This window comes from Equus quagga, unplaced genomic scaffold (genome assembly GCF_021613505.1).
Source record: "Equus quagga isolate Etosha38 unplaced genomic scaffold, UCLA_HA_Equagga_1.0 153_RagTag, whole genome shotgun sequence".
Lineage (NCBI taxonomy): Eukaryota > Metazoa > Chordata > Mammalia > Perissodactyla > Equidae > Equus > Equus quagga.
The window spans coordinates 4,463,985-4,491,071 of NW_025796915.1; the positions used below are offsets into that span (position 1 = coordinate 4,463,985).

General features: G+C 39.7%; 2 protein-coding genes across 11 annotated transcripts in view; one reads left to right on the forward strand and one right to left on the reverse strand.

The window, feature by feature from the left end:
- Positions 1 to 349: 349 nt before the first annotated feature.
- On the reverse strand, positions 350 to 25,501 carry LOC124233051 (sentrin-specific protease 8). 5 transcript variants are annotated; one of them, XR_006886964.1, is made up of 3 exons: positions 25,293 to 25,501; positions 3,399 to 4,895; positions 350 to 529 (listed from the first exon to the last, which is right to left on the reverse strand). XR_006886964.1 is itself a non-coding variant. In XM_046650082.1 (2 exons), exon 2 carries the CDS (start codon positions 4,857 to 4,859, stop codon positions 4,221 to 4,223), a length of 639 nt encoding a protein of 212 aa, XP_046506038.1. In that variant the 5' UTR covers positions 4,860 to 4,895; positions 25,293 to 25,501; the 3' UTR covers positions 3,111 to 4,220. The 5 variants fall into 5 exon arrangements, 4 of the variants coding, with proteins under 4 accessions (XP_046506038.1, XP_046506039.1, XP_046506040.1 ...); XM_046650082.1 differs by lacking the exon at positions 350 to 529 and having other exon boundaries at positions 3,111 to 4,895; XM_046650083.1 differs by lacking the exons at positions 350 to 529; positions 25,293 to 25,501 and adding an exon at positions 23,247 to 23,295 and having other exon boundaries at positions 3,111 to 4,895.
- The window catches only part of LOC124233049 (unconventional myosin-IXa), a 289,642-nt gene continuing 286,838 nt past the window's right edge, over positions 24,284 to 27,087 (forward strand). For all 6 annotated transcript variants that reach the window (XR_006886963.1, XM_046650076.1, XM_046650077.1 and 3 more), the window contains exon 1: positions 24,284 to 24,673. The gene's annotated coding sequence lies outside the window, so the exon portion shown is untranslated. The remainder of the gene's footprint in view (positions 24,674 to 27,087) is intronic.

Here is a 27,087-nt window from a genome sequence, read left to right on the forward strand (position 1 = left end):
TGAGGTTTGAGGAATGAAGACTGAGGTGGCAGCAGCAGAGAGCCGCAGTGTGAGCTGGCTAGGAGGCACAGCCTAGTACAGAAAACCTTGTCTCAGCTTGTGTCATGGGTAAAAGGTTTTCTTCCAAGTACAGGTTGCTGCATTTGGTTACAGGGAGGGAAAAGAGCCAGGAAGTAATTCTTCTCGTCCTTTAACACAAACTGCAGGATCTAAAATTAATTTTTTCCATAGTAATGACCACTCTTCCCTACTACTGACAGTGAAGTTGCCTACCACTTCCTTTGACACTCTGACATGTTTTTCCCTACGTAAGAAAACTTAATTTAAATGCATTTTGCACTTGATTTTTCCTTAGTGGAATTTCATTTGCCTCATTTTGGAACTTGGTGACCACTCCTCCCATCTTGTACTGAGTGCTCCATCTTTGCTTAGTTGCATTTACTTGACACAGTTCCTCTAAGCTCTCTCTTGTTTATGAGGCTCCCCAGGCCGCTGCTCTTGTTCTTCTCATCTTTCACATGTACAGAATCTGAAAGGAAATACAACGGAGGGTTTTAAAATGCCTTAGAGCAGTAGATCGATGTCAGGAGCCGATCCAAATATGACCTAATATACAAAACAAAGCCAGTTATTATACAAAGTTTTGCAGTTAATTGAGATAATTTTTCACTATTGGTTTCTGTAATATACCAGCTGAATTTATGAAATTTATAAAGTGAGGCGAGATTACATTTAAAATGTTTAAGCAAGGAGTTTTTGCCACCATTTTCTGAGACAGGGAGAAAGGCATACGCGGAAAGAGTGTAAGAAGAGATGGAGGCCGTGCATTTGAGTCTTGGCCCTGTCTCTTTCAATCATGTGACTGAGCTTCTCTGAGTTTGTCTATCTATAAAATTAGAATAATAATACTGAACAAACATGACAAATGAGACTACATAATTCTATATAAAATAACTTGTACATTATAGAGTGATACACAGATTAGTTGTTGTCAGGGCCAGCCCGGTGGTGCAGCGGTTAAGTATGCACGTTCCGCTTCTCGGCGGCCTGGGGTTTGCCGGTTTGGATCCTGGGTGCGGACATGGCACCGCTTGGCAAAAGCCATGCTGTGGTAGGTGTCCCACGTATAAAGTAGAGGAAGATGGGCATGGATGTTAGCTCAGGGCCAGTCTTCCTCGGCAAAAAGAGGAGGATTGGCAGTAGTTACCTCAGGGCTAAGATTCCTCAAAAAAAAAAAAATAAATAAAAGATTAGTTGTTGTCATTTACCATCCTTGAATAAGTTTTCTCTTTTGTACATAATAGTACTTATCAGGCCATTTTTTTGCAGCTCTTTAGCTGCAATATAAAACAAAGTTTTCAGGCTTGCTGCTAGTCTGAAAATGGAACTGGGTAGTAGGACAGAAGGGGAGTAGGTTTATTTTAATGTCTATTATATGCTTTACATATGATATTTAACCCCTATAGGACCTGCTTGAACAGACCACTAGCTTCATTCTGCAGATGAGGCTACTTAATCTCACACTTGCCTGAGGCTGTAAGTTTATAGGCTTGGATTCTATTAAAACATCCATGCCCTTTCCCACACCACAGCATGGAAATTTCTGTAAATATTTTCCCCTTTTTTATTTTAAGTGACAGAGGAAAAAACTTTCAATATCAGTAAATAGCCATGTGACTGAGAAATTCTACTTTGCCATTTCAATGGAATACCTATTATTAAAACATATGGTCAGTATGGACATAGTAAAAGTAGTATAGTAAAAATCATAAGGTATATATTAGAAATATAATCCACTTGTGATTTTTTAAATTATTCTGGTCCAATTAGGATTAGTGCTTAGGAATTTCAACAACTATCTAGCCAAAGGGCAGAAATATTTATGATTTGGACAGTATTAAATAGAAAACCCACTGATACTTATTTTTATTTTTGACCACCATCTACAGCTGGGTTTCTAAATTCCATATGAGACACAGGTTAGACAAGTGTGAGTATACTTATGGATCAATACACCAGGATATTCAAAAGCAGGGTAGTTCACTGTAGCAATTGCTTAATTGAATTTTGAATAACCTGCTTTCCTTTTGAATATTTTGAAGCTGAATTTTGCACCCTGGATCCTTTTGACTCTAAGAGACAGGGAACACAATACCAACAAAAGATCTGTCTCCTATTTTGTATCATGTAACATCAATGGATGGTCAAGCCGTGTATAACTATGGGCTGTTATAGTAGCATCTAGTGAAATATTACAAGTAAACTCTTAGAGTCTCCTGTCATTTATAATGCTAAAACAAATATCATACTCAAAGTTTCATAGGAGACTAACCTATGGCACAGTTCAATAACAGAATGTATTTGGAAAAGGAGACCTCAGATTTTATCTCTTTTTAAAAGACTTTACTAGTTTAGTTAAAAAAATTATTTCTGGGACAAATCTTAGGGAGTTAGCCAAGACTGCTCTCATACGTATTAACTCTTAAGATGGAGACAATCTGACATGTACACAGACACACTTTGTATTATCAGAAGGACAACTTTTCCCAGAGAGGATATGACTCTTTCAGAGTCTAGACTAGATGCCTAGGTCAACAGTTGTTGAAATAAATATTATTTCTTATCGTTATCTACACTCTTGGCCTCAGCAACCTATGTCACTCCTCTTGTTGTCCCTCCCTCCCTATTTCACCTCTATGACTGATTGCCAGGTCCCAATCTTTTTTTTCTGACACCGATTTCCATTAGGTCTCCTCTTTTTATTCAAAACATACTGACTTGAAATGTAAACTTTTTTGTAGCCCTTCTCTTTGACTTTTAGTTTCAACTTCTGTTCACTTGGGCCTGCTACGTAACCTGTACTTATTTACACTTACTGTGTTTCCTCCGTCCCTGACCAAAAGGAACTGAGTTACTGCCTCTGTGGTCACTGAGTGGTGAGGTTATTCTGGGCTATGAATGCTGGGGGCAGGATTAGGCTGGGGAGGTAGTTGAAGTAAGTTTCATGGCTGAAGGTAATCTTTGGTTTTCAAATCTCATAAGCATTGCAATCTAATTCTCATTAGGAATGGAATTAATGTGTGTACCCAACATGTCATCTGATTGTTAATTATTTGAAGCAACTCTGAAAAAAGACATCAGTGATTTAGGAGGGTTAGCATTTTTTACTCTTGGTTCCACATTTAAAAAGTTACATAGTCTGCATTTTGAATTAAGCAAAAGGGTTGACAAAGGCCACTTTTTCTCATTTATATCTCAAAAACAAACCAACTTTTACCCTGTGAGTTTCAGATAGAATAATCATTCTGAAATCACCATGACATAACTGAAAACAATTCTGCCAGATTAAGGATAGAGAGGAGAGGAAAAACTGACTATCAGAAAGCAGAAATATTTACCTGAAATAACAGGTAACCTTGGAAAGTTATCAGCCATGAGTTTTAAAACCAGAGAAATTTGGACATAAGGAAGGAGTGTACCATGGCTAATAGACATGGTGACGGAAAGCTGTTATCAATCCAGAGTAGCAAGTTGACCCCATTCACTGAGCAAACTAAGAGGGCTACTATAGCCATTTATTTTAATGAAATTACTTAAAGTTCCCCCTTACTTAAAGCATTCAAGAATCAGATGGAGGAAGATGGGATAACATCACCTCTATCAAATATTTGCAAAAGTTACGCAGACAGCCAGAAAAGACTTTGCATGGTGAATGGAAGAGAGATCACAGAACTGAGTAAATGATTTTCATAGCATTTAATCTTGAATTAGGTTAGGTCTTGATCTGCTTCTAGCCAGTTGATCTCTTTAAATATGTAGGCTGTGCAATAAGTTTTTGGTTCTTCAATAGTTTTCTTCTTGCATTCCTCTAGATTTCACATATTCTTAATTTATTTTACAGATTACTGCCTTTCCTTGGGAATAAGCCAATATGGATAAGGGATACCAAAAGGGAATTAATAAATCTTAAAATCGCTTGGTCTTAAGGTTTTGGTGCATAACTTCAAGACATTTTCACAGAACATATTGCTCTCAAGCTAGGGTTAAAGTGAAACTTTCATTAGGATAATGCAGAGGATGACATTCTTTCAAGAGAAAGTAAAAATCCTAAGCTTCCCTCTACCAGGCATCTTCCCTCAGGCACTGAGATTGCAGCCATCCAATAAATGGGGATGGGCAGAGAGAGGAGGCTTCAAAAGTCACAAAATACACTTCAACAGCTAATTTTTAGCAAGTCTGGCAATGAGATCTTTCCATTCTCCCCTCTTCTTTGTGATGTACGTAGGAGTGAGCAGCTGTAATAGTGATTCTGGCTGTTGCCTAAAGAAGTTCTGACACAAGGCCTCAGTGTTACAAATCACGTACATCCCACAGTCATAGCTGTTTTGTTGAGCAGGGGCTTTCTCTTCCACAAAGGCCAGTTTGTCTCCTTTTCTGCCTATGAAAGCCTCCAGTTTCTCTGCTACCTGCTTTGCATGGACTGAGTTGCTTCTGCTATGGGAATCATAATGAAAAAAGGTTTTTTTCTCTTGGAGATAAACCAACAAACTCCAATGGCTTCCCCCAGCTGCCTGGTTGGAATTATCATTGATGGCTAAAAATACAACTCTCTTGTGGGGGAGATCCAGGGGTTCAAGGAACATGGCGATCTCTGTTGGGTTGCTAGTGCACTTGATGAACTGGGTGACTTCGGGGCTGATGAAGCAGACGTACTCAGAGCAGTCATGAAACTGACTGTTGGCAAAGTACTCAAAGGCAAACCCAATAATATGGTCATTGAGCCAGCTTGGAGGATCCAATAGTGAGACATCTGATTGCCGCAGTAGACTGTCCATGTAACTCAAGACTACAGGGTCCATCTTGTACTGACCAGGGCTGCTCAGAAATTCCAGAAGCTGAAGGAGAGGCAGAAGACAATATTTACTGTTGAATACAATACTTGACTGTAAAACAGGGATCATAAATAGTAGCTACTCTTACAAGTTTTTGTGAAGTTAAATACTATTATAAAGAACAACGATGCCTGGCTAAAAGTAAACATTCAAGAAACTCTAGCTTATGTTCTTTATGTTAATAATTCGTTAGAATGAAAACTTTGGAAATTTTCCATGCTAAAACAGTAACCATGGATTTTTAATTTCCTCTTTAAATGCAGAGACTGGTTAAAATTATAACTAATGTTTCACCAAACTATATAGCATTAACCATATATTTGGCTCTTTAATGAATATGCATGATAACAATGGCAAATTTATTATTATTATCATTTCTTTTGCTGAGGAAGATTTTCCCTGAGCTAACATCTGTTGCCAATCTTCCTCTTTTTGCTTGAGGAATATTTACCCTGAGCTAACATCTGTGCTAATGTTCTTCTATTTTGTGTGTGGGTCACCACCACAGCATGGCTGCCGATGAGTGGTGTAGGTCTGTGCCCAGGAACTGAACCTGGGCTGCAGGAAGTGGTGCACACCTAACTTAACCATTAGGCCACAGGGCTGGACCCCAATGGCAAATTATTTTTATATTAAAGATAAATTTTCAAAAAGTCTACAGAAAAATGTTACTAATTACCAAGGGAAATAGTTTCCATTTCAACATTAATTTTCAAGAGATAAGATAAAATATTGCTTCTTCATTCCATAATGGAAAGTGACAGTGATTAGAGCTGTAGTTAAAAGTAACTATAATTTCAAGAACAGAAAATCATGAGAGTAATTCATTCCTGATTCTGCCTAGCTAAGAGCATGAGTGATATAATATGTCTTGCCCATTTCCCACCTTTACCTCAAGGGGTAAGATAAAGACTTTGTTCGTAATGTAAGTTAGCAATTCTTTTGGCATTGAAAGGTAGTGGGCACAGGAATCAAGACCTTGGTCGAGCCCTAGTTCTACCACTGATTTGCTGGTATCACCTTGAGCAAGTCATTTAAATGATCTTGTCCTTGTTTTTGTCATCTGTAAAAAGGGCATATACCTGCTTTACATGTCTAAGAGTATTGTGGAAAAGGTCAAATAAATTCACTCGGAGGTATTAAAAGAGTACAAGCTGTTGTACAAATAATATTTATGTTATTATTGGATGATATTAGTAAGATGATCAGACAATCTAGATAGAGCTCCAAACCAATCAAAGCAAATGAGGTTTGGAAACAAATATCCATTCATATTTTGTCCAAACAAAAGCAGGACTCACTAACAGTAGGAACAAGACAAGTGGTATGATAAGATGAATATGCTCATGATCACCTGAGGGAAGGTGCTAACAAAGACAAAAACTCTGGTAATGGTGGTAAAACAATATTTGAACCTAACAGACTGAGTTCACTGCTATTCACTGATTGGTCAGCATAACACTATTTTTAAAAATCACAAAGCAATCAACTATCACATGCAGACTAAGAGTACAAAGCAAAGCATATTATAAGAAATAACAACACTGGACTAGAATTATGACATCAATTTAATCAATTCCGACCATTACACCAGTTATGTTACCACTTGGTTATGCTACTAAAAACAAACAAACACACAAACAAAAAGACCCAGCATGGTACAGACAAAAAAACAGACACACAGATCAGTGGAACAGAATCGAGAGCCCAGACATAAACTCACACACCTATGGACAGCTAATTTTCGACAGGGAGCCAAGAACATACAATGGAGAAAGGAAAGTTTCTCCAATGAATGGTGCTGGGAAAACCGGACAGCCACATGCAAAAGAGTCAAAGTAGACCATCATTTTATACCACACAGAAAAATTAACTCAAAATGGATTAAAGACTTGAATGTAAGATCTGAAACCAAGAAACTTCTAGAAGAAAGACAATACGCTTTTTTTTAAATCATCCTTTTTTTTTTTAAAGTTTTTTTTTTTTTCTTTTTCTCCCCAAAGTCCCCTGGTACATAGTTGCGTATTTTTAGATGTGGGTGCTTCTAGTTGGGGCATGTGGGATGCTGCCTCAGCATGGCTTGATGAGTGGTGCCATGTCGGTGCCCAGGATCTGAACTGGCGAAACACTGGGCTGCCAAAGCAGAGCGGGCAAACTTAACCACTCGCCATGGGGCTGGACCCACAACACACTCCTTGATATCAGTCTTTTTTTTTTTTTTTTCCTTTTTCTCCCCAAAGCCCCCCGGGTACATAGTTGTATATTCTTAGTTGTGGGTCCTTCTAGTTGTGGCACATGGGATGCCGCCTCAGCATGACTTGATGAGCAGAGCCATGTCCGCGCCCAGGATTTAAACCGATGAAACACTGGGCCGCCTGCAGCGGAGTGTGCGAACTTAACCACTCGGCCACGGGGCTGGCCCACTTGATATCAGTCTTAGCAGCAAATTTTCAAGTACGATGTCTGACCAGGCAAGGGAAACAACAGAAAAAATAAACAAATGGGACTACATCAAACTAAAAAGGTTTTGCACAGTAAAGGAAACAATCAACACAACAAAAAGACAACCTAACAACTGGGAGAAGATATTTGCAAACCATATAGCTGATAAAGAATTAATATCTAAAAAATATAAATAAAGAACTTGCACAACTCAACAACAAAAAAACTAACAACCCAATTAAAAAATGGCCAAAATATCTGAACAGACATTTCTCCAAAGAAGATATACAGATGGCTAAGAGGCACATGAAAAGATGTTCAACATCACTAATTATTAGGGAAATGCAAATCAAAACTACAATGAGATAGCAACTCATGCCCATCAGTATGGCTATAATTAACAAGACAAGAAATAACAAGTGTTGGCGAGGGGCCGCCCAGTGGCGCAGCAGTTAAGTGTGCATCTTCTGCTTTAGTGGACCAGGGTTCGCTAGTTCGGATCCTGGGTGCGAACATGGCACTGCTTGGCAAGCCATTCTGTGGTAGGCATCCCACATACAAAGTAGAGGAAGATGGGCATGGATGTTAGCTCAGGGCCAGTCTTCCTCAGCAAAAAGAGGATTGGCAGCAGATGTTAGCTCAGGGCTAATCTTTCTCAAAAAAAAAACAAGTGTTGGAGAGGATGTGTAGAAAAAGGAACTCTCATACATTGCTGGTGGGAGTGCAAACTGGTGCAGTCACTATGGAAAACAGTATGGAGATTCCTCAAAAAATTAAGAATAGAACTACTGTATGATCCAGCTATTCCACTGCTGGGTATTTATCCAAAGAATATGAAAACATGAATGCGTAAAGACAGATGCACCTCTATGTTCACTGCAGCATTATTCATATAGCCAAGACTTCGAAGCAACCTAGGTGCCCATGAAAGGACAAATGGATAAAGAAGATGTGGTATATATACACAATGGAATACTACTCAGCCATAAAAAGGATGAATGCTTGCCATTTATGACAACATGAATAGACCTTAAGGGTATTATGCTAAGTGAAATAAGTCAGAGCAAGAAAGTCAAATACCATATGATCTCACTCATAAGTAGAACAACAACAAACAAAACACACAGAGACAGAGAATGGATTGGTGGTTACCAGAGGGGAAGGAGGGAGGGAGAAAGGTGAAAGGGGTGATTAGGCACGTGTGTGGTGATGGATTGTAATTAGTCTTTGGGTAGTGAACATGATGTAATCTACACAGAAATCAAAATATAATGATGTACACCCGAAATTTATATAATGTTATAAGCCAATGTTCCAATAATAAATAAATAAAATTTTGTGGCACAACCATTTTCATGTAATCAAAACCCTGCAAAAACCTATAGAGAAAAATAAATATACCCCTCAAGAAAAAAAGCTAAGTAAATGAGGTAGCTAAGACGCACCAAAGGTGGTTTTATGAGCAGTGTATCATAATACGAACTATTTCAGAAACAACATAAGGCTGTTTGTGAGTGTCTGTCTGTCTATCTATTATCTATCTAAAATAAGATGGCGTGAACTAAGATTTTCTTAAGAAAAAGTAACTTGAGCAGAGATATAAACTGGAGCCAGGAACAAAGTCAACGAGGCATAGAGCACATTTGTTATGGGTGGGCCACAAATTTGGCTCTAAGCTTTTTGGCAGCTAACCAGAGTGCATTAAGTTAAATATTCACAATGTCCATAGGTAAAAACAAAGCATTTGTTCAGGAAAGGTAAAAGCATTCTTTGTATTAAAGTCAGACCATTTTCTCTCAAGAAATTTTCATAGAAGTCATGGTCTATCATAATGAATAATATCCCACAATATCCTTACAATAGATGAAACAGTTTCAGAGGATTGTTTCTTCTAATGATCCTGATGGCAATTGAGCAAACAGTGATCAAGTAAAAGCAGTTTTGTGGAGGCTAGGTGCTCAGCTTGCTGCTGATGTGCCTTGATTTAAGAGTATACGAATATGAAAAGGGAATAACTGTACATGCATCAAGCATGGCTCCCTGAATCTCTCCCCCATGCCTTCAGTGAACACTACGTAGTGGTGAGTGCCAGATTGTACTGCCTGGCAACGACATGGAGACCTGCTCTCTACACTGCCAGCTGAAATCAGACCCACATCTTATCAGCCAACCCAACCAGGGATAGGAGCCTACAAGAAGAAGAATGCCTGAAGAGACAGGCATCTCACCTTGGAGGGAGTGTCCACAGGCGGGGACAAAATTTTCTTCAAAAAGTAGTTTTTGTGTTTTGTCTGTTTGAATTTGAAAATGTCCAACATACAGACAATGGGTAATCAAGGACTTAATTCTATTTCATACAGCATGATTGCCATAGTTTAACCCCGACAATTCTAAAGCAAATGGAATCAAACTAATATTAGCCAAAACACCCTTGGCCAAGAAAAAGAACTCTAAACTTCACATCTGAAGACTTGAATTTTAGACTCAGTTCTGTTACTCATGGCTGTGTGATCATAAATAAATTACTTAATTTTTTTAAGCCTCAGTTTCCTCTTCTGTAAAGTGAGAAGATTAATACATGACCTTTATCATAGGGTGTTTGTCAATATAAAGTGAAGAAACATAGGTAACTAAGATTTTAAAAAACATAACAAAGTGGCATTTCCAGGTATCTATTATGTCATTAGGAAATTTACATCCCAGTAACTGATAACTGTATTGTATTTCATTTAACAAATGTTTATTGAGTGTTTCCTATGTGCTAGGGGCTGGAAAATCAGAATGGGAATGAAATAATCATAGTTCCTACCCTGACTGAGTTTAAGCCTATTATGTTATAATGAATACATAATGAATACATATACCTCTTTTAGTCAAAAAACACCTACTGAGTATCTAATATTAGGTGTTGTGGGAGACACAAAGATGTATAAGGTGGCTTACACTCAATGAGAGAAGAAACCCATGAGGCACAAATAAAACGTATGGAAATTAAGAAGAGGGAATAATCACTTCTGGCTAAGGGGGTGAAAGGGAAGGAGAGCTCAGATCAGGAAGACTTGAAGGAGAAAGTGGCATAAAAGTGGGCTCTTGAAAGGCAGGTGAAGTTGGAAGCAAGGAAAAGGGCATTAAGAAGGCAGAGGGGCAAGGAAAGTGCCTTTAAGCGTGTGGTCCAGTCTGGCTGGATTGAAGTGGCAGTAGGAGTGTAGGGAGGGTTAGAGGAAGATTATTAGAAGCTAAGTGGTGTGAGACTGAATTCCAAGTAAAAGAGTTTGGAATTTATATGAGGAAACGAGGAGCCATTAACGGCCATGTCAAGCTTTAGGAAGACTAATGATTCAGCCATAGTATATAGGATTAATTGGTAGGGAGAGAAACTGAGGTAGAGATTAGATTTTATTGAAAATAAAGGTAGGAGGACATGATCTAAAACAGGGAAGATGGTAGTAGGAATGGAGAGGCAAGGAGGAAAAGATAGTGTAGACAGAGAATCAGTAAGTGATCAGAGGAGGTTGGATGAGAAAGGAAAGAATTAAGAAATGGTCTAGGGGCTTTAGCTGGTGTGACCAGGAGGGCGATGATCCCACTATTAAGGGTGTGTGGGGGAAAAGGAGATGAAAGGGACCTCGCCAAAGAACCAAGAGCCATACTTCCTTGCTATAGAGTGAGCCCTGTGCTTGGCATATCTGAGGTACAACAAATATTTGCCAGATGAATGAAACATTTTAAAAGGGGAGTTGGAAAATACAGATTAGAGAAATAAGTCTTCTTAGGATTTTTGTATTGTCTGTAACATCCTCATTTGCTTTTGTTTTGTTTTTTTTTTTTTAAAGATTTAATTTTTTTCCTTTTTCTCCCTAAAGCCCCCCGGTACATAGTTATATATTCTTTGTTGTGGGTTCTTCTAGTTGTGGCATGTGGGACGCTGCCTCAGCGTGGTTTGACGAGCAGTGCCATGTCCGCGCCCAGGATTCAAACCAATGAAACACCGGGCCGCCTGCAGCAGAGCGCGTGAACTTAACCACTCGGCCACAGAGCCAGCCCCATGGTTTTGTGTTTTGTCTGTTTTCCTCTGTTGATTAGTATTAAATTCCTTCAGAATTAAGACCTATGTACTTGGTTTTGGTGGATGGTAAAAATATTGGGCAGTGAACTGGGAGACAATGACCTCCTCATGGTTCTATCTGTAAAATCCTACAAATATATTATAGTTCTATGTTTTGGGGCTAGGTGGCTTTGGGTCCAGGCTCTAACTTTGCTACTTGTTATCTACGTGACCCTGAGCAAGTTACTCCTCCTCTTTCCGGGCCTTGTTTTCCTCATCTGTAAAATGAGGTAACAATAAAATCTGCTTCACAGGGTTGTTACACAAATTAAAAACATGAGTGAAAACACTCAGCACATTGTCTGGTATACAGCAGCCTCTCAAAATAAGGTAGTTTCCTTCTCTGTTCCCTATATTTGGGATGGGAACAATGGACCTTAAAGATTTCTTGAAAATAAAACATTTGTCTCTTTATAAAAAGTCACAAAGTCATCAAGGATAGATCTAGCCAGGGCATGACTCTGTGCTTTTGTGCTTTACCTTTGGCAGAAGAAGAGTGAATGCTAATCCCGGAGAAAATTGTTCTCTCAACCCTAGCTAAGTGAGGCAAAGATGTTAACGTGTTGTCAGTATACACAAACTCTGCAATTACAGGGTTTAGTTTATTATATCTTCCAACTTCTGTAGCTAAATGAAGCTAATATTGAACTCACAGTATAGAACACTTCCTAAACAAAGGTTTAATTTTAACAAGAGGAAGAGACTATTTTTTCATATTAGTCTTAAAATCCTTAAAATGCATACTACTTGAATATCTGTTATAAAAAAAAAGCAGTAAAAACTAACTTGCGGGAAAATTTACAATCCAAAAGGAGCCATTCTTTACCTGCTGATATAAGTAAGGGAAGAAGCTGCTGGTTCAGTAGAAAAAACACTAGGTTGGGAGTCAGAAGACCTGGGATTCAGTTCAGATCTACAATTAACCAGTTTGACTCTGGAGAAGTCATTAAACCTCTGGGTCTCAGCTTCATATCTATAAACTGAGTTATGGATCAGATAAATAGTGGTTCTGGCCAGGGGTGCACATCAGAATCATCTATAGGGATTTTAAAGAGCATACAGGATTTATCTCTAGGGAATAGGGTCTGGGCACCCGTACTTTTCTTTTGCTTTTGTTTTTTTCCTAGTTTTTTATTATGAACAATTTCAAACACACAAAGGTAGAAGGAAAAGTATACTAAACCACCATTATCCATCATCTGGCTTCAACAATTATCAATATATTGCCAAACTTGTTTTGTTTATACCTCTTTGTTTTTTAATATAATTCATTTGATTTTAAGTTAAAATAATTAAAAAAATTTTTTTATTGTGGTCTAAATAGTTTATAATATTATGAAATTTTAGTTGTACATTAATATTTGTCAGACACCATATAAATGTGGGCACCTGTATTTTTGACATTTGCAAGTGATCCTATGATTTCCAAAAGTCTCCTCTAGCTCTAGGATTCTATAATTCTAAGTCTAAGCTTTCACCTTTGCCAACTTTAAAAACTTGTCATCCTATTTAAAAAATCCTAAAAAAATCCTAGTTTTCTAGTCCCAGCGTCAATAAACTACAGCCCACAGACCAAATTTGGCCCACTGCCTGTTTTTGTAAATAAAGTTTTATTAGAACAAAATCTTGCTCATTTGTTACATATTGCCTATGGCTGCTTTTGAGCTATAAGAGCTGAGCAGCCTGCAAAGCCTAAAATATTTACTATTTGGCCTCTTAGAGAAAAACTGCTGATCCCTGTTCTAGACCACAATTATGTAACCTATTGTAAATTTCTAGGTTGAATTAATTTTAAGAGCTTTTAAAGGTCTAATAAAGCATTGGGGCTATTTATTAAACTATCTTAAAGGCAGTTTCCAAGTAGATTATTAACCTTTAACTAGAGGTGCTACTGCTGTTTCAATCTGGATTTTTGATGAGGAAATCCCTAAAAATACTAATTACAGTGGATATAAATAAGTATTGTCTACTTTATAGATGCATTAACAAATATTTTATAAGATTAAAAATATACATGAGGATCTTAATGACCAAGCATTTCAAAAGGTATGCAGCAATCCTCATAACTTCTGGGAAAATATGCCTGTGGCTGTTAAATGAAGTAGCGATCCAGATAAGCTTGTTTTACGGTAAGGCCCAAGAGAAAATATACTATCTCAGAATCGTGACCTTTACTCATTTTTCCCCTAATTATTCAGTCAGTGTTCCTTAAAAAAAAAAAAAGGAACAGCCTTATTTGGTTATGTTTTTAAAAACATTAAAAGTGCAAAGTACACCTGTCCTACTAATTTTAAATGAAGATTATAAATTAGTAGTTTCTAAATGCAGTTCCCCTCCTAACTCCCCTTGGCTTTTGTTTCAAATTGTATCAAACTGCAAATTCTCAGAACTGGTCTGTGCTTCTCTACCTGGATACATGGCTATGGCCAGCAGGTTATCAACAATCAAACACACATCAAAAATCAAACACAGGCTAATCACAGCACATCTTCCTAGAGCTTCAACTTCAGTAGCTTTGGGGGAAAAGAGCTAATCAATTTAATCTTAAAATATTTCAATAAAATATTTCAGTAACTTAAAATATCTTAATTATTAACATAAACATGGACATACTGTATCATAAAATACAAAATCAGCATGGACTTTTAAAATAAGAGATCCCCAGAGAACTTTTGCACCTGTGGCAGGCAATTTTCTCTGCTTCATTCACTCTACTCTGCTGGTTTGGACACTTCGGTGGAACAGTCTAATTACTGTTCATAGTTGATGTGCATGTAACATAAGCCCCTAATTCTTAGGAATCAGATTCCCTAATAATTAACAAAGGTATGAGCACAAGTTATGCTTTAGTAGGTTAAATCTGTATAAGAGCAAGACATTTATTAAAGCAAGTTTATTTATTTGGTTAAAATATATTTACTGGTGTTTTCTGTGTGCCAATTTTGCCTGTAATAATTAGACCAGAAATTGAATCCAGTACTGTATAATGAAACACAGACATCATCCTAGAGTATTCTATTTTCTTCATATCTCACATCCAATCGATAATGTCTTGTTGATTCTCCAGCCAAAATGTTTTGAATCTGTTCAATACTTTCCACCTCCACTACTACCACCTTAGTCAAATCCATCATCATTTCTTACCTTGACCCAGCCTAACTGGTCTCCTGATAGAAGTCATCATTGACCCTTTCAGTAAATTCTCCATATAGCTGTCAGAGTAATTGTTTAAAATTTTAAGTCAGGTCATGTCTGCCCCCTGTCTAAAACCCTCCAGGAACACACTATCATACTTAGAAAGAAATACAAACTCCCTACCCTAGCTTACAAAACCCTGCATGATCACATGGCCCCAGCTACCTCTCCAACCTCATCTCCTATTACTCTCCCCCTTGCCCACTAAGCTCCAGCCACACCAACCTTCTTTCTATTCCTCAGACATGCCATGCTCTTTCCCTCCTGAGGGCTGATGTACTAGCTGTGCCTGGACCTTCTAGTGGTTGGCTCCTTCTGTGGGGCAGATTTCAGTTTAAACACCACTTATTCACAGAGCTCTCCTGTGACCACCCAAAATAAGAGGCCACCAATCACTCTCATCACTCTAATTTCAATTCCTTGCATAGCACTGATGGCTATCTGACAGTCTTCTTTTTTGTTTGTTTGTTTCTTGGTTAATTCCCCCTCTCCCCCACCCAAAAAAACAAGACTGTAAGCTCCATGAGAGTAAGAGAACAAGGGACCTTGTCTGCTTAAACTTGTTTACTTATTATAGCCCCTGGACCTAAAACAGACCTTGTCAGGCAGATACTCAAGAAATAATTGTAGCATAAATGACTGAATAATGTAGTGTAGATCCCAACATGATATAAGTTCTGCAGAGAAATGTTTACATTTCCAGAGTCTTATAAGTGTAAGGACTTTATCCCTTCTAGTCTAACTTCCTACTCCATGCAAGAACTCTTCACTTCTGCTCTCAGGGAAAAAGGTGCAGGAGCTTGACTCACAACCTCCTGTGTGGTACGGGAACAGAAATAGATAAATCAATGGAAGAGCACAAAAACAAATGCTTGCATTTTTAGAAATTTTAAATATGATGATGAAAACATTCCAAATTAATGGAAGAAATTATGAACTACTCCATGTTTTCAATGAACACTATGTTCTATAGCAGTGCCGTCCAGTAGGACTTTCTGTGGTGATGGAAATATTTTTTATATGCAATGTCCAATACAGTAGCCACTGGCCACATGTGGCTATTGAGCACCTGAAATGTGGCTAACGTGACTGAGGAACTAAATATTTAATTTTAAATAATTTAAACAAATTTAAATAACCACATGTGGGTAGCGGCTACTATTTTGGAAACCACAATTGCAGAGGATTTCATAAGTATTTCTGGAAAGAAAAAATTAAGATTATATGGTTAAATAAGTTAGGCAAATGCTGCACCCTAAAACTCCTGATTGAAGATTCATACTGCCACAAGCACATTAGAGGCTAGAAGTTGTTCCCCAATAAAGAAATTTAACTTTTCTTGGTCTGAATATTTCCCAAGCTCATTTGACCATGAAACATTTTTTGTTTTGTTTTGTTGTTTTGTAGAATATCTATTAACTCCTTATTGTCTGTGTAATGACGTTTGGGATATACTCACTGGGTTATTTAACAAATGGCACTGGGACAACTTGTTAATCATTTGATTAAAAAATGAAGTTGGATCCCTACCTCCTACCGTATATCAAATTATATTTTGGATGAAGTAAAATTTAAATGTTAAAAAGTGAAACAAAAATATTAGAAGAAAATAGAGCTTAATACACTTATACGACTGGCCAATAAACACATGAAAAGATACTCAACACCTTACTGGTAATCAAAGAAATGTAAGTTAAAGCAAGATTTCATTTTTCACCTATCAAATTAGCAAACATGGGGAAAACTGGTAATAACCAGCATTGCCGAGAGACTATGGAAAAACGGGCATTATCGTTGTTGACAGGAGTGTAAACAAACGCAAGCTTTTTGAAAGGTAATTTGCCATTATATTTTAATTCTTAAGAAATGTCTATTTGTAGCTATTACACTTTCAGAAATTTATTCTAAGGGAAACATTAAGGATGTGTGCAAAAATTTAACAAGGATGTTTACTATAGCAATATTTATAACAGAAAAATTGGAAACAATCTGAAAGTTCAAAACAGGACTGGTAAATTTAAATAACAGGGTTTGCATACAATGAAATATTTTTCAGCCATTAAAAAATAAAGTTGTAGGGTCTGGCCCCGTGGCCGAGTGGTTAAGTTCGCGCGCTCCGCTGCAGGCGGCCCAGTGTTTCATTGGTTCGAATCCTGGGTGTGGACATGGCACTGCTCATCAGGCCATGCTGAGGCAGCGTCCCACATGCCACAACTAGAAGGACCCACAATGAAGAATATACAACTATGTACTGGGGGGCTTTGGGGAGAAAAAGGAAAAAAAATAAAATCTTTAAAAAAAAATAAAGTTGCAGATATGACTTTATTGACATAGAAAGATGTTCATGATATGCTATGAAAAGGTTATATAAAAATTTGTAGCAGAAAAACACATAAAAATAATCAAGAATGATAGCCATCAAAAATTTTAATACAGTTTTCTTTAAGAAAAGGATTATTAGTACTTTTTAACTTTTAACCTTCTACTTTTTGATACTGTTTGCTTTATTTTCTTCCCTTTTCTTTTTATAATGAGCACATAACCAGTAAATTTAGCTATTTCCACTCAGGGGAAAAAAAACGATGTACCACTTCCCACTCCTACAATGACCTAAAATATGTCTGTTTCTTCAACTCACTGGTCTCACTTCCGTCCTCTGGAAAAGACAGTGTAGGTCTAATCTCTCTTCTACAAACCTTCAAACACAAAGATTTAAAAATAATCTGATGTTTACTAAAATTAGTTTATGCTCAACTTTTAATGGATGATTCCATTTGCAATTTCACAAAAAGAATCACATCCAAGACCATATGTGCTTTTCATGGCAGCATAAGCAAAAAATTTTCAGGAAGGAAGTTCAAGGCTACGTTTTTTTGTTTCATTTTCCCCTAATTAAACGTTTCCTTTTAATGCTAGCCTAAACCATCCAGAGATTTGTACAAAGTGGCATGTAAAAATTACTATCAAGATTTATATATCCTTCTTGAGGGCAGAGATTAGATTTCACTCATTCCTGTTATCTTCAGTGGTTGACAAACTGGAGAAGTTTTAATAAATGAATGCTTTTCCTGAACAAAATACAGAAGTGAAATATATTTTGAAAAACTCCTAATAACATAAAATAGTTATAAACATAGGAAGATTTCTCAATTTTATAAATTTATTTATAAATGTGGATAATATTCCTCTAACATCAATATTTTACAAATAGAAGAATTCAGCTCTCAAAGTAGAAAAACCACTCGGTATGATGATGATGCCTGGTAACTCTAATGCCATAAATTTCATTTGGTCCTGCCTTGGGCCAGAGAGATAAATTAGTTGACCTTTTATGATTCCTTCTAGCACCAAGGTTTTCCATTTACTGCTCTGTTACTAGGCATGGCCATCAACAGCTAAGGTGTCATTGACAATGAAAAGAATTTTATTCTCAGTCAACCATTTCTATCTCAAGGGTTCCATCTATAATTGTATTACAATTATTTTTCCTTATTATAAACTTGGTGTAAACACCAGCCTTTTCTTTTTCTTATTTATTTATTTATTAGGAAGATTGGCCCTGAGCTAACATCTGTTGCCAACCTTCATTTTTTTCTTCTCCCCAAAGCTCCAGTACATACTTGTATATCCTCGTTGTAACTCCTTACAACTAGTTCTTCTATGTGGGATGCTGCCACAGCATGACTTGATGATCGGTGTGTAGGTCCATGCCCAGGATCCGAACCAGCGAACCACCGGCTGCTGAAGTGGAGCACGTGAACTTAACCACTATGCCACCTGGCTGGTCCCAACACCAGCCTTTTCTTAAACTTTGTTTTGCTTAAAATTTTCTGAGAAATGACTTTACACAACTGCAAAATGTAAAACGACTGGGGTTGAAAAGATAGTGTGTGGGGAGGCCATTAGATTTAAGATTTTATTTTTCCGTTTTCTCCCCAAAACCCCCTGGTACATAGTTGTATATATTTTAGTTGTGGGTCCCTCTAGTTGCGGCATGTGGGATGCCGCCTCAGTATGGCCTGATGAGCAGTGCCATGTCCGCGCCCAGGATCCGAAGAGCTGAAACCCTGGGCCGCTGAAGCAGAGCGCGCAAACTTAACCACTTGGCCATGGGGCCGGCCCCCGAGGCTATTAGATTTAATGAGAGGTCTGAGTAAGATAATATTTTATAAAAGGAGTGGACAGACTTTTAGTTTAGTATATAGCTGATATATTTAGCTGATAAACTTTGCTCAAACTAAAGTTATAATATGCTTGATTTCATAAATAATCACGGTGTTCAGCACATAGTAGCTATGTGCAAAGATAGTGTTTGAAAGAGTATGAAAAAGCCATCATCTTTTAATCTTGTTTGTTCTGTATATTTCAAAGCCTGGTAAGTTATTTTTTCATAGATAGTTAAGAAGTAAATTGTTATTAGAAACTCTTAATTAACGGGTTTCAAAAATGTGCTTGGCACATAGTAGGGGTTCAATAAATATTCAATGAATGAATGAAATAATGAACTTCTGTCAGTACTACGCTGACAGGAAAACAGAGTCTGATAGGACATAATGATATATAGAATTTTCTGTCTTAGCCATTTGCCTTTAAATGTTAATTAACACAAATACTTGTGGGCTATCTGACCAAGTTTGAATTAGATTACATATTACTAAGTAGGGCTAAACATTACCAGCAACTATTTATTTTAATGTAAAGTGCCAAGTTGCTGCTGTGAGAAAATTAAGAGCCAACAAAGGCCAGAAGTTCCCAAGCTATTGTTTTGAAGGACTTTAATTTGTCACAATGCTCTGAAGAGTATTTATTCATTTGTTGGCTATCAGGGAAGGCAGGCTTAAGGTTTTTAAACCTGTAATACAGATGCTCAAAAATAATAACTGTAATCAGGACAATTTTTTTCAGTATCAGGATTGATACTGCTTCCATAACACAGGAATATGTGAAGGGACAGCCATTTAATTAGAAGCCTGAGAAAGGAATTTTCAGAGATTTTCTACAAGTAATAAAAGTTTTTAAAAAGCTTCATAAATTTCAAGTATTGTCTCTGCTTTAAGATAGACCTGTTCCCTCTTCCCTCCAAAAAGGGAACAGATAGATAAACCTCAGACTCTACATAAACTTGATTTTCAGTCTGTATTGAACCTTATCACTACCCAAATGGTCTCCAGTAGTTAGATGGACAAAGTCAATATAGGTAAGTCATGCTGAAGAAGGTAGTCTCTCAGAGAATCTGGTTCAGAAAGTTAAGTAACTTTACATTTACTCATTTTGATTACTAATATTTGGACCATCAAAACAATTTTTTGAACAATATGTTTAGAAAAGCACACAATTTGGAGACTAGCTGGTATTTGGGCAGTAAGTTTTAGATAGTCTGATATGGATCAGTTTCCAAAGAGATGGGCCTTGAAGACTTCCTTTTTGTTTGCTAACGCATTTTATTCATCCAAGAGGTTTAAGGGATTGGCAAAGAGAGAGGAGTTTTGACCTTAAAAAGTCAGAAATGTAGGATTTACAGGTGTAGAAGAAATTTAACCAACGAAGGCCTTAGCAACTTCTGGGAACCTGTCTATGTGGTAAAGCCATTGTTTATCAGAAGTATTAATATTATTATTTATAACACAAAAGAATGGGCTAGCCTCTTGACTATGTAAAATGCTAACTGACCTCCACACTAGTGTGCACATCCTTCTTGAAAGGTATGTAATTTATTCCAATCTATGTTTCTTTAGATTGGTCAGTTACACCGGGGAAATAAAGTATCTTAGCGGATTCTTGAGAGATCACTTTATGATAAAATTTAGTTAAAAAAATTTATTTAATTCTTTATTGGTCTAGTCTCTTTGTTCCTATCCTCTCTTACTACACATTACTGCTAGATTAATTTTTCAAACAGAACTCTAATTGTATTATTCTACTCCAAATATTTTAACATCTCTCCACTGTCTACCAAATTAAGTACAAATTACAGCCTGGCATTCAATGATTTCCACAAAAAATAGCCCCAACCTATCTTTCCCAACTTATTTCCTAGTACTGCTCCTACATACACAGCCACAAGCTCAGTCCTCCTGCAGGCCCAAACTGTTAGGCAACACTGGATTAGTACTGGTTGCTGCCCCCAAGGTATAGGAGGAGCAGAATAAAACAGCCAGTGCCCCAGTCCTACTCCAGCAAAGAGGCTGGGAAGCAAACACTGCTCTAGCAAATCTGATCTGTTATGCTCTTGCTTAAAACCATTACAGTGAGGTTTTTTTGAGGAAGATTAGCCCTGAACTAACTACTGCCAATCCTCCTCTTTTTGCTGAGGAAGACTGGCCCTGAGCCAACATCCATGCCCATCTTCCTCTACTTTATATGTGGGATGCCTGCCACAGCATGGCTTTTGCTAAGTGGTGCCATGTCTGCACCTGGGATCCGAACGGGCGAACCCCAGGCCACTGAGAAGTGGGACGTGCGAACTTAACCGCTGTGCCACTGGGCTGGCCCTACAGTGAGATTTTTATAAATCTAGGATCCATGGGCCAGGATGTGGCCAGAATTTAAGAGTTCCAGGAACTTGGATTGGGAAAAAAATTGCATCTTTATTTTCAATAATCTCTAGCTAAAATTTAGTATTTTCTTCAGTAAGTGTAGGCAATAATCCACAGTAGTATTAACAGTCCCTATGTCTTTGTCATCAATAGAAAAACGATATTTTCACATCACATTAGTTACAAGTATCTCAAAATATAATTTATACTCATTATTTTGAAATTACATAATTAGACCTGCTGCCAGATGTTATTTAATGCATAAAGAAGCACATATATAACTACACCACACACTTGTTTTAGTATTTTTAAAACTTTCAATAAAATTGATTTCACTTATGTTTCTATGCATTTTTTTTTTTTAAACAAAGATTTTTTTTTTATTTATTTTTTTATTTTTTCCTTTTTCTCCCCAAAGCCCCCCGGTACATAGTTGTGTATTCTTCGTTGTGGGTTCTTCTAGTTGTGGCATGTGGGACGCTGCCTCAGCGTGGTCTGATGAGCAGTGCCATGTCCGCGCCCAGGATTCGAACCAACGAAACACTGGGCCGCCTGCTGCGGAGCGCGCGAACTTAACCACTCGGCCACGGGGCCAGCCCCTGTTTCTATGTATTTTATTTTATACATTTAAAAACCTCATTCTGAGATAGAGTCCACAGGCCAGGCTGACAGAGATTCATGGTGTAAACAAGTTATTTTATTTTTACCTTTGTTATTTATACCTATTAATTGCTTACAGTATATAATCTAAATGCTTTGGCATGGAATTCAAGACTCCTCATAATTTGTTCACACCCATTTTATCATCTTTATCTCTGCCCCACCTCTATTCTCCATATTAAACTCCAGTCACAGCAGACAACAGTAAGTCTCTTATCTGGAGGCAGATAGACAGGTTTTTGGATTAACCCTAGTTAACAGACAGTAACCATGCAGTGGCTTGGGCTTTGCTTTATAAAGACCTCTGCTTGCCAAGTGAATTCCTCTTTTAAAGGTTTGTTTTCCCTGGGGCCAGCCCGGTGACGCAGCAGTTAAGTTTGCACGCTCCACTTCAGTGGCTGGGGGTTTGCCTGTTGATCTTGGGTCATCTGTTTGGATCTCCGGTTACCGCTTAGCAAGGCACGGTGTGGCAGGCGTCCCACATATAAAGTAGAGGAAGATGGGCACGGATGTTAGCTCAGAGCCAATCTTCCTCAGCAAAAAAAAAAGAGGAGGATTGGCAGCAGATATTAGCTCAGGGCTAATGTCCGCCCCCCCCCCAAAAAAGTTTGTTTTCCCTAATACTATGAGGCCCTAATAGAGTTGTATCTTAAATATCTTTATATATCATTCCTAATTTAAATGACTGATGAAATAAATAATAGAAGACAGATTCTAAATTGGCAAGGCACTGTGTGTAGTAATTTCTAGGGGAGTGATGTTAGCCTTTGAATCTCATAAATTGGCTTAGCTCTGATTTTTTTGGGGATAGAAATGAGGATGCACTTGAGCTCTAAATTTGGATCCCCAGCTGACAAATCCTGCATGGAAGGGAAAAGGAGAGGAAAGACAGCTGTAACCAAGACAGGCCTGATTAAGACTGAGGGATGGAACGTGCTGAAGGGAAAGGCAGGAGGGACTCTTTCTCCCACTTCCCAGAGCAGTTATTCAAAACTTTCATCACCCTGTTCAAGCTTCTCATTCTATCCCTAGCTCTCTCATCAATGACTCCCATCTTAACGTTACAGAGCCCATCAACTTCCTGCCTTTCTCTACTTTTCATCCTTTCTTTTTCTCTAGTTCAGTGGTTCTCAACCCTCAGCATTAGAGCCACCTCAGGAACTTTAAAAAAATATTGATGCCAGAGTTTGTTTAATTGGTCTCGGGTAGAGCAACAGCATTGATTTTTACTTTTTAAAAAAGATTCCCAGGTGATTCTAATGTAATGTGCATACAAGGTTGAGTTCCTCTAGTGCTCCTGATCCCATAAATCAGCCACCCTCACCCATGAATTGTCCACTTCTCGCTTCCATGGTACACTTTTATGCCTGAGTCTGCCATCTTTAAAGAAAACACTCTTGCGGCCCACATACTCACCCCTCATCGCTCTCAGCCTTTACAGCGATGCTTCTTTAAAGGGTAACCTACACAAGTAAGGTTTCCATCAGCTATATTCTATTCCTCTAACTTTTTACGTTTCCAGCCAATACTGTCAGATGCTTTTGTACTCGTTATTCTTTTTGCTTCTATCTCACCACGTACTTCTTTGACCAGCTACCGTTCATGTCTTTTAACATAGTTAAGAGTGACCCATAGGTCACCTTGGAGGGGGTTTCCTCGTGTCCTTCTACACAATCAGGGGCCCCTCTTCTATGCTCAGAGAGTATCATGTGCTTTTTTCCTATTATGATTTTACTATACTACCACCGCAGATTCTCTCATCGTCTTCCACAAAACACAGCACTTCAGAAAGCTGAAGACCATTTCATTCGCTTCTGACTTTACGGAGTCTAAAGCACGGAAACGACTCAGCGAAGTCTGAGGAATGAATGGAAAGGACGACTAGGAAAAGGAGGGCGGGGAAATGCGGGGGGAGGGGGCGTGTGCGTGGAAAGGGGCGGGGGCGAAGAGGGGCGGCGCTGAGAACCCTGCGCCAAAATTGGGGATGGGGCACGGATACACTAGGTCTGCGTGCGCAGCAAAGCAGTCTCCGGCTGGGACACACTGACCGACAAACCGAAGTGGGCAGGCGGCTTCTTACCTGCCTCGGGCCTCACCACCCCAACCAGCATTCAGGAACCTCAGTGTTGGCCGGAAAGCGAGACCTACTGTCGCAAACTCAGAGTTTTTCTACCCCCAACCTTGCGACACTCCTCTCTCCTAGAGGGAAAATCTAAGCAGCGTTCTGCCGTAAAGTGAGGAAGAAAAGTTTGGGCGGGGCCGCCTGAGGCGGACGCGATGAGGCGTGTCCGCGCAAGCGCAAACTGTACTCGCTGGCGGCGTCACGTGCGGGGGCGGGGCGGGGCTGGGCGGGCCAGCTCCGGCGGGCGGTAGGGGGCGTGGGAGTTAAGTGCGCGCGCGCCTGCTCGCCTGCAGCCAAGGAGTCGCGCGGGGCGGGGTCGCGTGCGCGGGGTCGGGGGCGCGCGGGCCGAAGCGGACTAGGGACGCGGCGGCGGTTGGCGTTGGCTTCTGAGAGTCCAACCAGGACCGTGAGAGGCGGCGGAGGAGGCACCGCGGCACCGGCAGAGGCGGCGACAGCGGTTGAGGCGGCGGTCCAACGCGTGCTCTCTGGGCGGGGTGCGGCGGGCGATGTGTCTGCCCAGGCCGGGCGGAGTCTCTCTGACAGGGCGGGGGATGCGCGGCGGCCGCTCGCCCGGACCCTGAGGCGGCTGGGCCCACCCTCCCGGAACCGTCCGACTCTTGGGGGCCTCCGCCTCTGCTGTCTCCTTCGGTCTGACCCTGGGGCCGAGGCTGAGGCGGCTTCCGCCGAAGAGGAGGGGGCTGCCACCGCGGCGAAGCCCGAGGTAAGACCCGCCCAAGCCGCCCAGCGGCCCTGCCGCCGGCCCGGCCCACGTCTCAGTCTCGCTCTTTGGCTCTGGCGGGGCCACCCCGCCCAGCCCCAACGGAGACGCCCCGCGCGGGTCGGCCCCGGAGCCTCCCAGACACCCGATCGCTGCCCGGGGGCTCCAGGAGACCCCACCCATCGTATCTTCCATTGGCCGGCACCATTCCGGCCCTCCAGCCTCCCCGGCGGTTCTCTCCCGGGCTCCCACCCCGAGCACACCCGGTTAGAGCCCCCCTCGGACTCTCTTAGCACTCGTATTTAGTGGAGCCTCCGGGCTCCCTTACATCCTTCTATGAGCTGACCGGATCACAGTTCCTCTGAGACCCAGTCACGGCCGCCCCCTAACCCACTGCGACCCCCAGCTCCCAGGCCTATCTGTCGCTGCCCACCCCTCTCCCCAGCGGAACCCCCCTCCCAGCTCGCTCCGCACACAGCCGACGAGCTCTTCCCCGACCCAACTCGGCTTTCAGAGTCTGTGTCGTGATGCTCTAACCTCCCGGTAGATCTGGTGTCAGCCGCTCTAGACGCCAGCAGACCGCGGCCTCTCCCCCACCCCTGCTGTAGCCTCTCCCACAGACGTTCTCTCCTCAGGCAGTCCTTATCTTTCTTTCTTTCAAAGAAAGGTCTTGATCCTTTTTTTGGTTGAAGGGCTTTGCTGTGAAATCCTGAAGGCATGTTTGCTCAGCCTAGCATTCCTCCCAGTGGGGCTTAAGCGGACCAAGTGACACCTATGTTTGCAGGGTTTACTCTGGTGGCTAAAGAGAGGGAGAGGGAGGAGTGTGAAGCCCAGGGCAGGGGATGGGTGCGCTCTTATAAGGTCACGCAGCCAGCTTCTCATCTTGTCTCTTCTGCAGAACGTGTGAGGTAGTCCAGATATGACATTTTAGGGACCTCTATAAGGATTAAATCACATTACACTAATGGATATAACTGTGTCCGTGTAGTATCATTTGCCTCACTTTCTTGTAGATTTTTGCAGATCTTTTGCAGTTTTTGAAGGATACCAGGGGACTTTTTTTTGGTTTGCTGGTTTTGAATTTCCTGGAAAAGTAGGATTTGTAGCTTTACTTAATCCCTGAAAATTTTAATATCAGTTAAACTTAAGTTTTTACTCCCTGGTGCTGCTGTGTTGCTTTTCCAAGGAGCAAGTACAATTATCATGCAGTGTTCACTGACGTTATCAACAGCCTTCCCAGCAGTAGTAAAATATTGAATAAAATGTTGTTTGTTGAAGTTGAACTCCTGAGCTGTCAAGAAGGTAATGTAATGTTACCCCAAATGATCAGTGCATAATTTTAACGTTGGTACAGGGATGAAGTATAGAGAGATTTTTGTAGTCAGTACTTTTAAAATTTTTATTTTGTGTGTGTGGAACTGAGGAGGGAGAAAATCATAAGGATAGGTAATAACTGAACATAGTATAAAAGTCAAAAGGTTCAAAAGAGTATGCAGTAAAAAATTTCTCTTCCCTCTCTTACCTCCAACCATCCATTTTCCCTCTTTAGAGGCAACCACTGTTTCCATCTTCGTGTGTGACCTTCCTGTGATACTTCTAGCGTATACAGGCCTGTACATTTATATTTTTAAAACACACCACAGACAAATGCTTACATACTGTACACTCTGTATATAGTTTGTTTTTAAAAAATTTCATTTAATAATAGATCCTAGAGGTTATTGAACAATAGTACATATGGAAGTGCCTCATTTACTGGCTGGATAGTATTCCATTGTGGTGGTCTTGAGGTTATTTTTCAGTCTTTGCTTTTACAAATAGTACTGCGTGCTTTTCTTTTAAATGTATCAGCTGTTAAAATTTCCTGATGATTCTTTTGTGTTGAACCTACAAAAAAGGGTATAACTAAAGTAAATTTCTCTTTGAACCTCTGAGCTTCCGTGGAGTGACTAGTTTTGATGGTGATTATATTTATCAAATAAGTTATTGAAGGATTTGGTGTAGGGGACTGAAATGATCAGATTTGCATTTTTAAAAGGTCGCTCTGGCTGCAGTGTGGAGTGTTGTATTGAAGGGTAGACTAATGCTAAAGGCAGGAATATTGGGAGGGTAGTCCAGGCAAATGATGGCAGTGGGTATGGATTTGAGTATTGGGAATAGATAAGTCTTGGTGATTTCATTCAATTTGGGATTAGGGAGAGGGTTCATAGAGGATAATATCTAGGTTTCTAGCTTCTGCCTTTCACTGAGGTGGTGAGCCATAGGAGGGAGGAGTGGGATTTTTATTTTTTGTCAAGAAAGAGGAATTCAATTTCTGACATTTGGGTGATTATACTTCTGTCCGATGTAGATGGCCAGTAGGCAGCTGGATTTGTGTCTTAAGCTTATTATCAAGTTCTGGGTTGGTAGTAATAGAT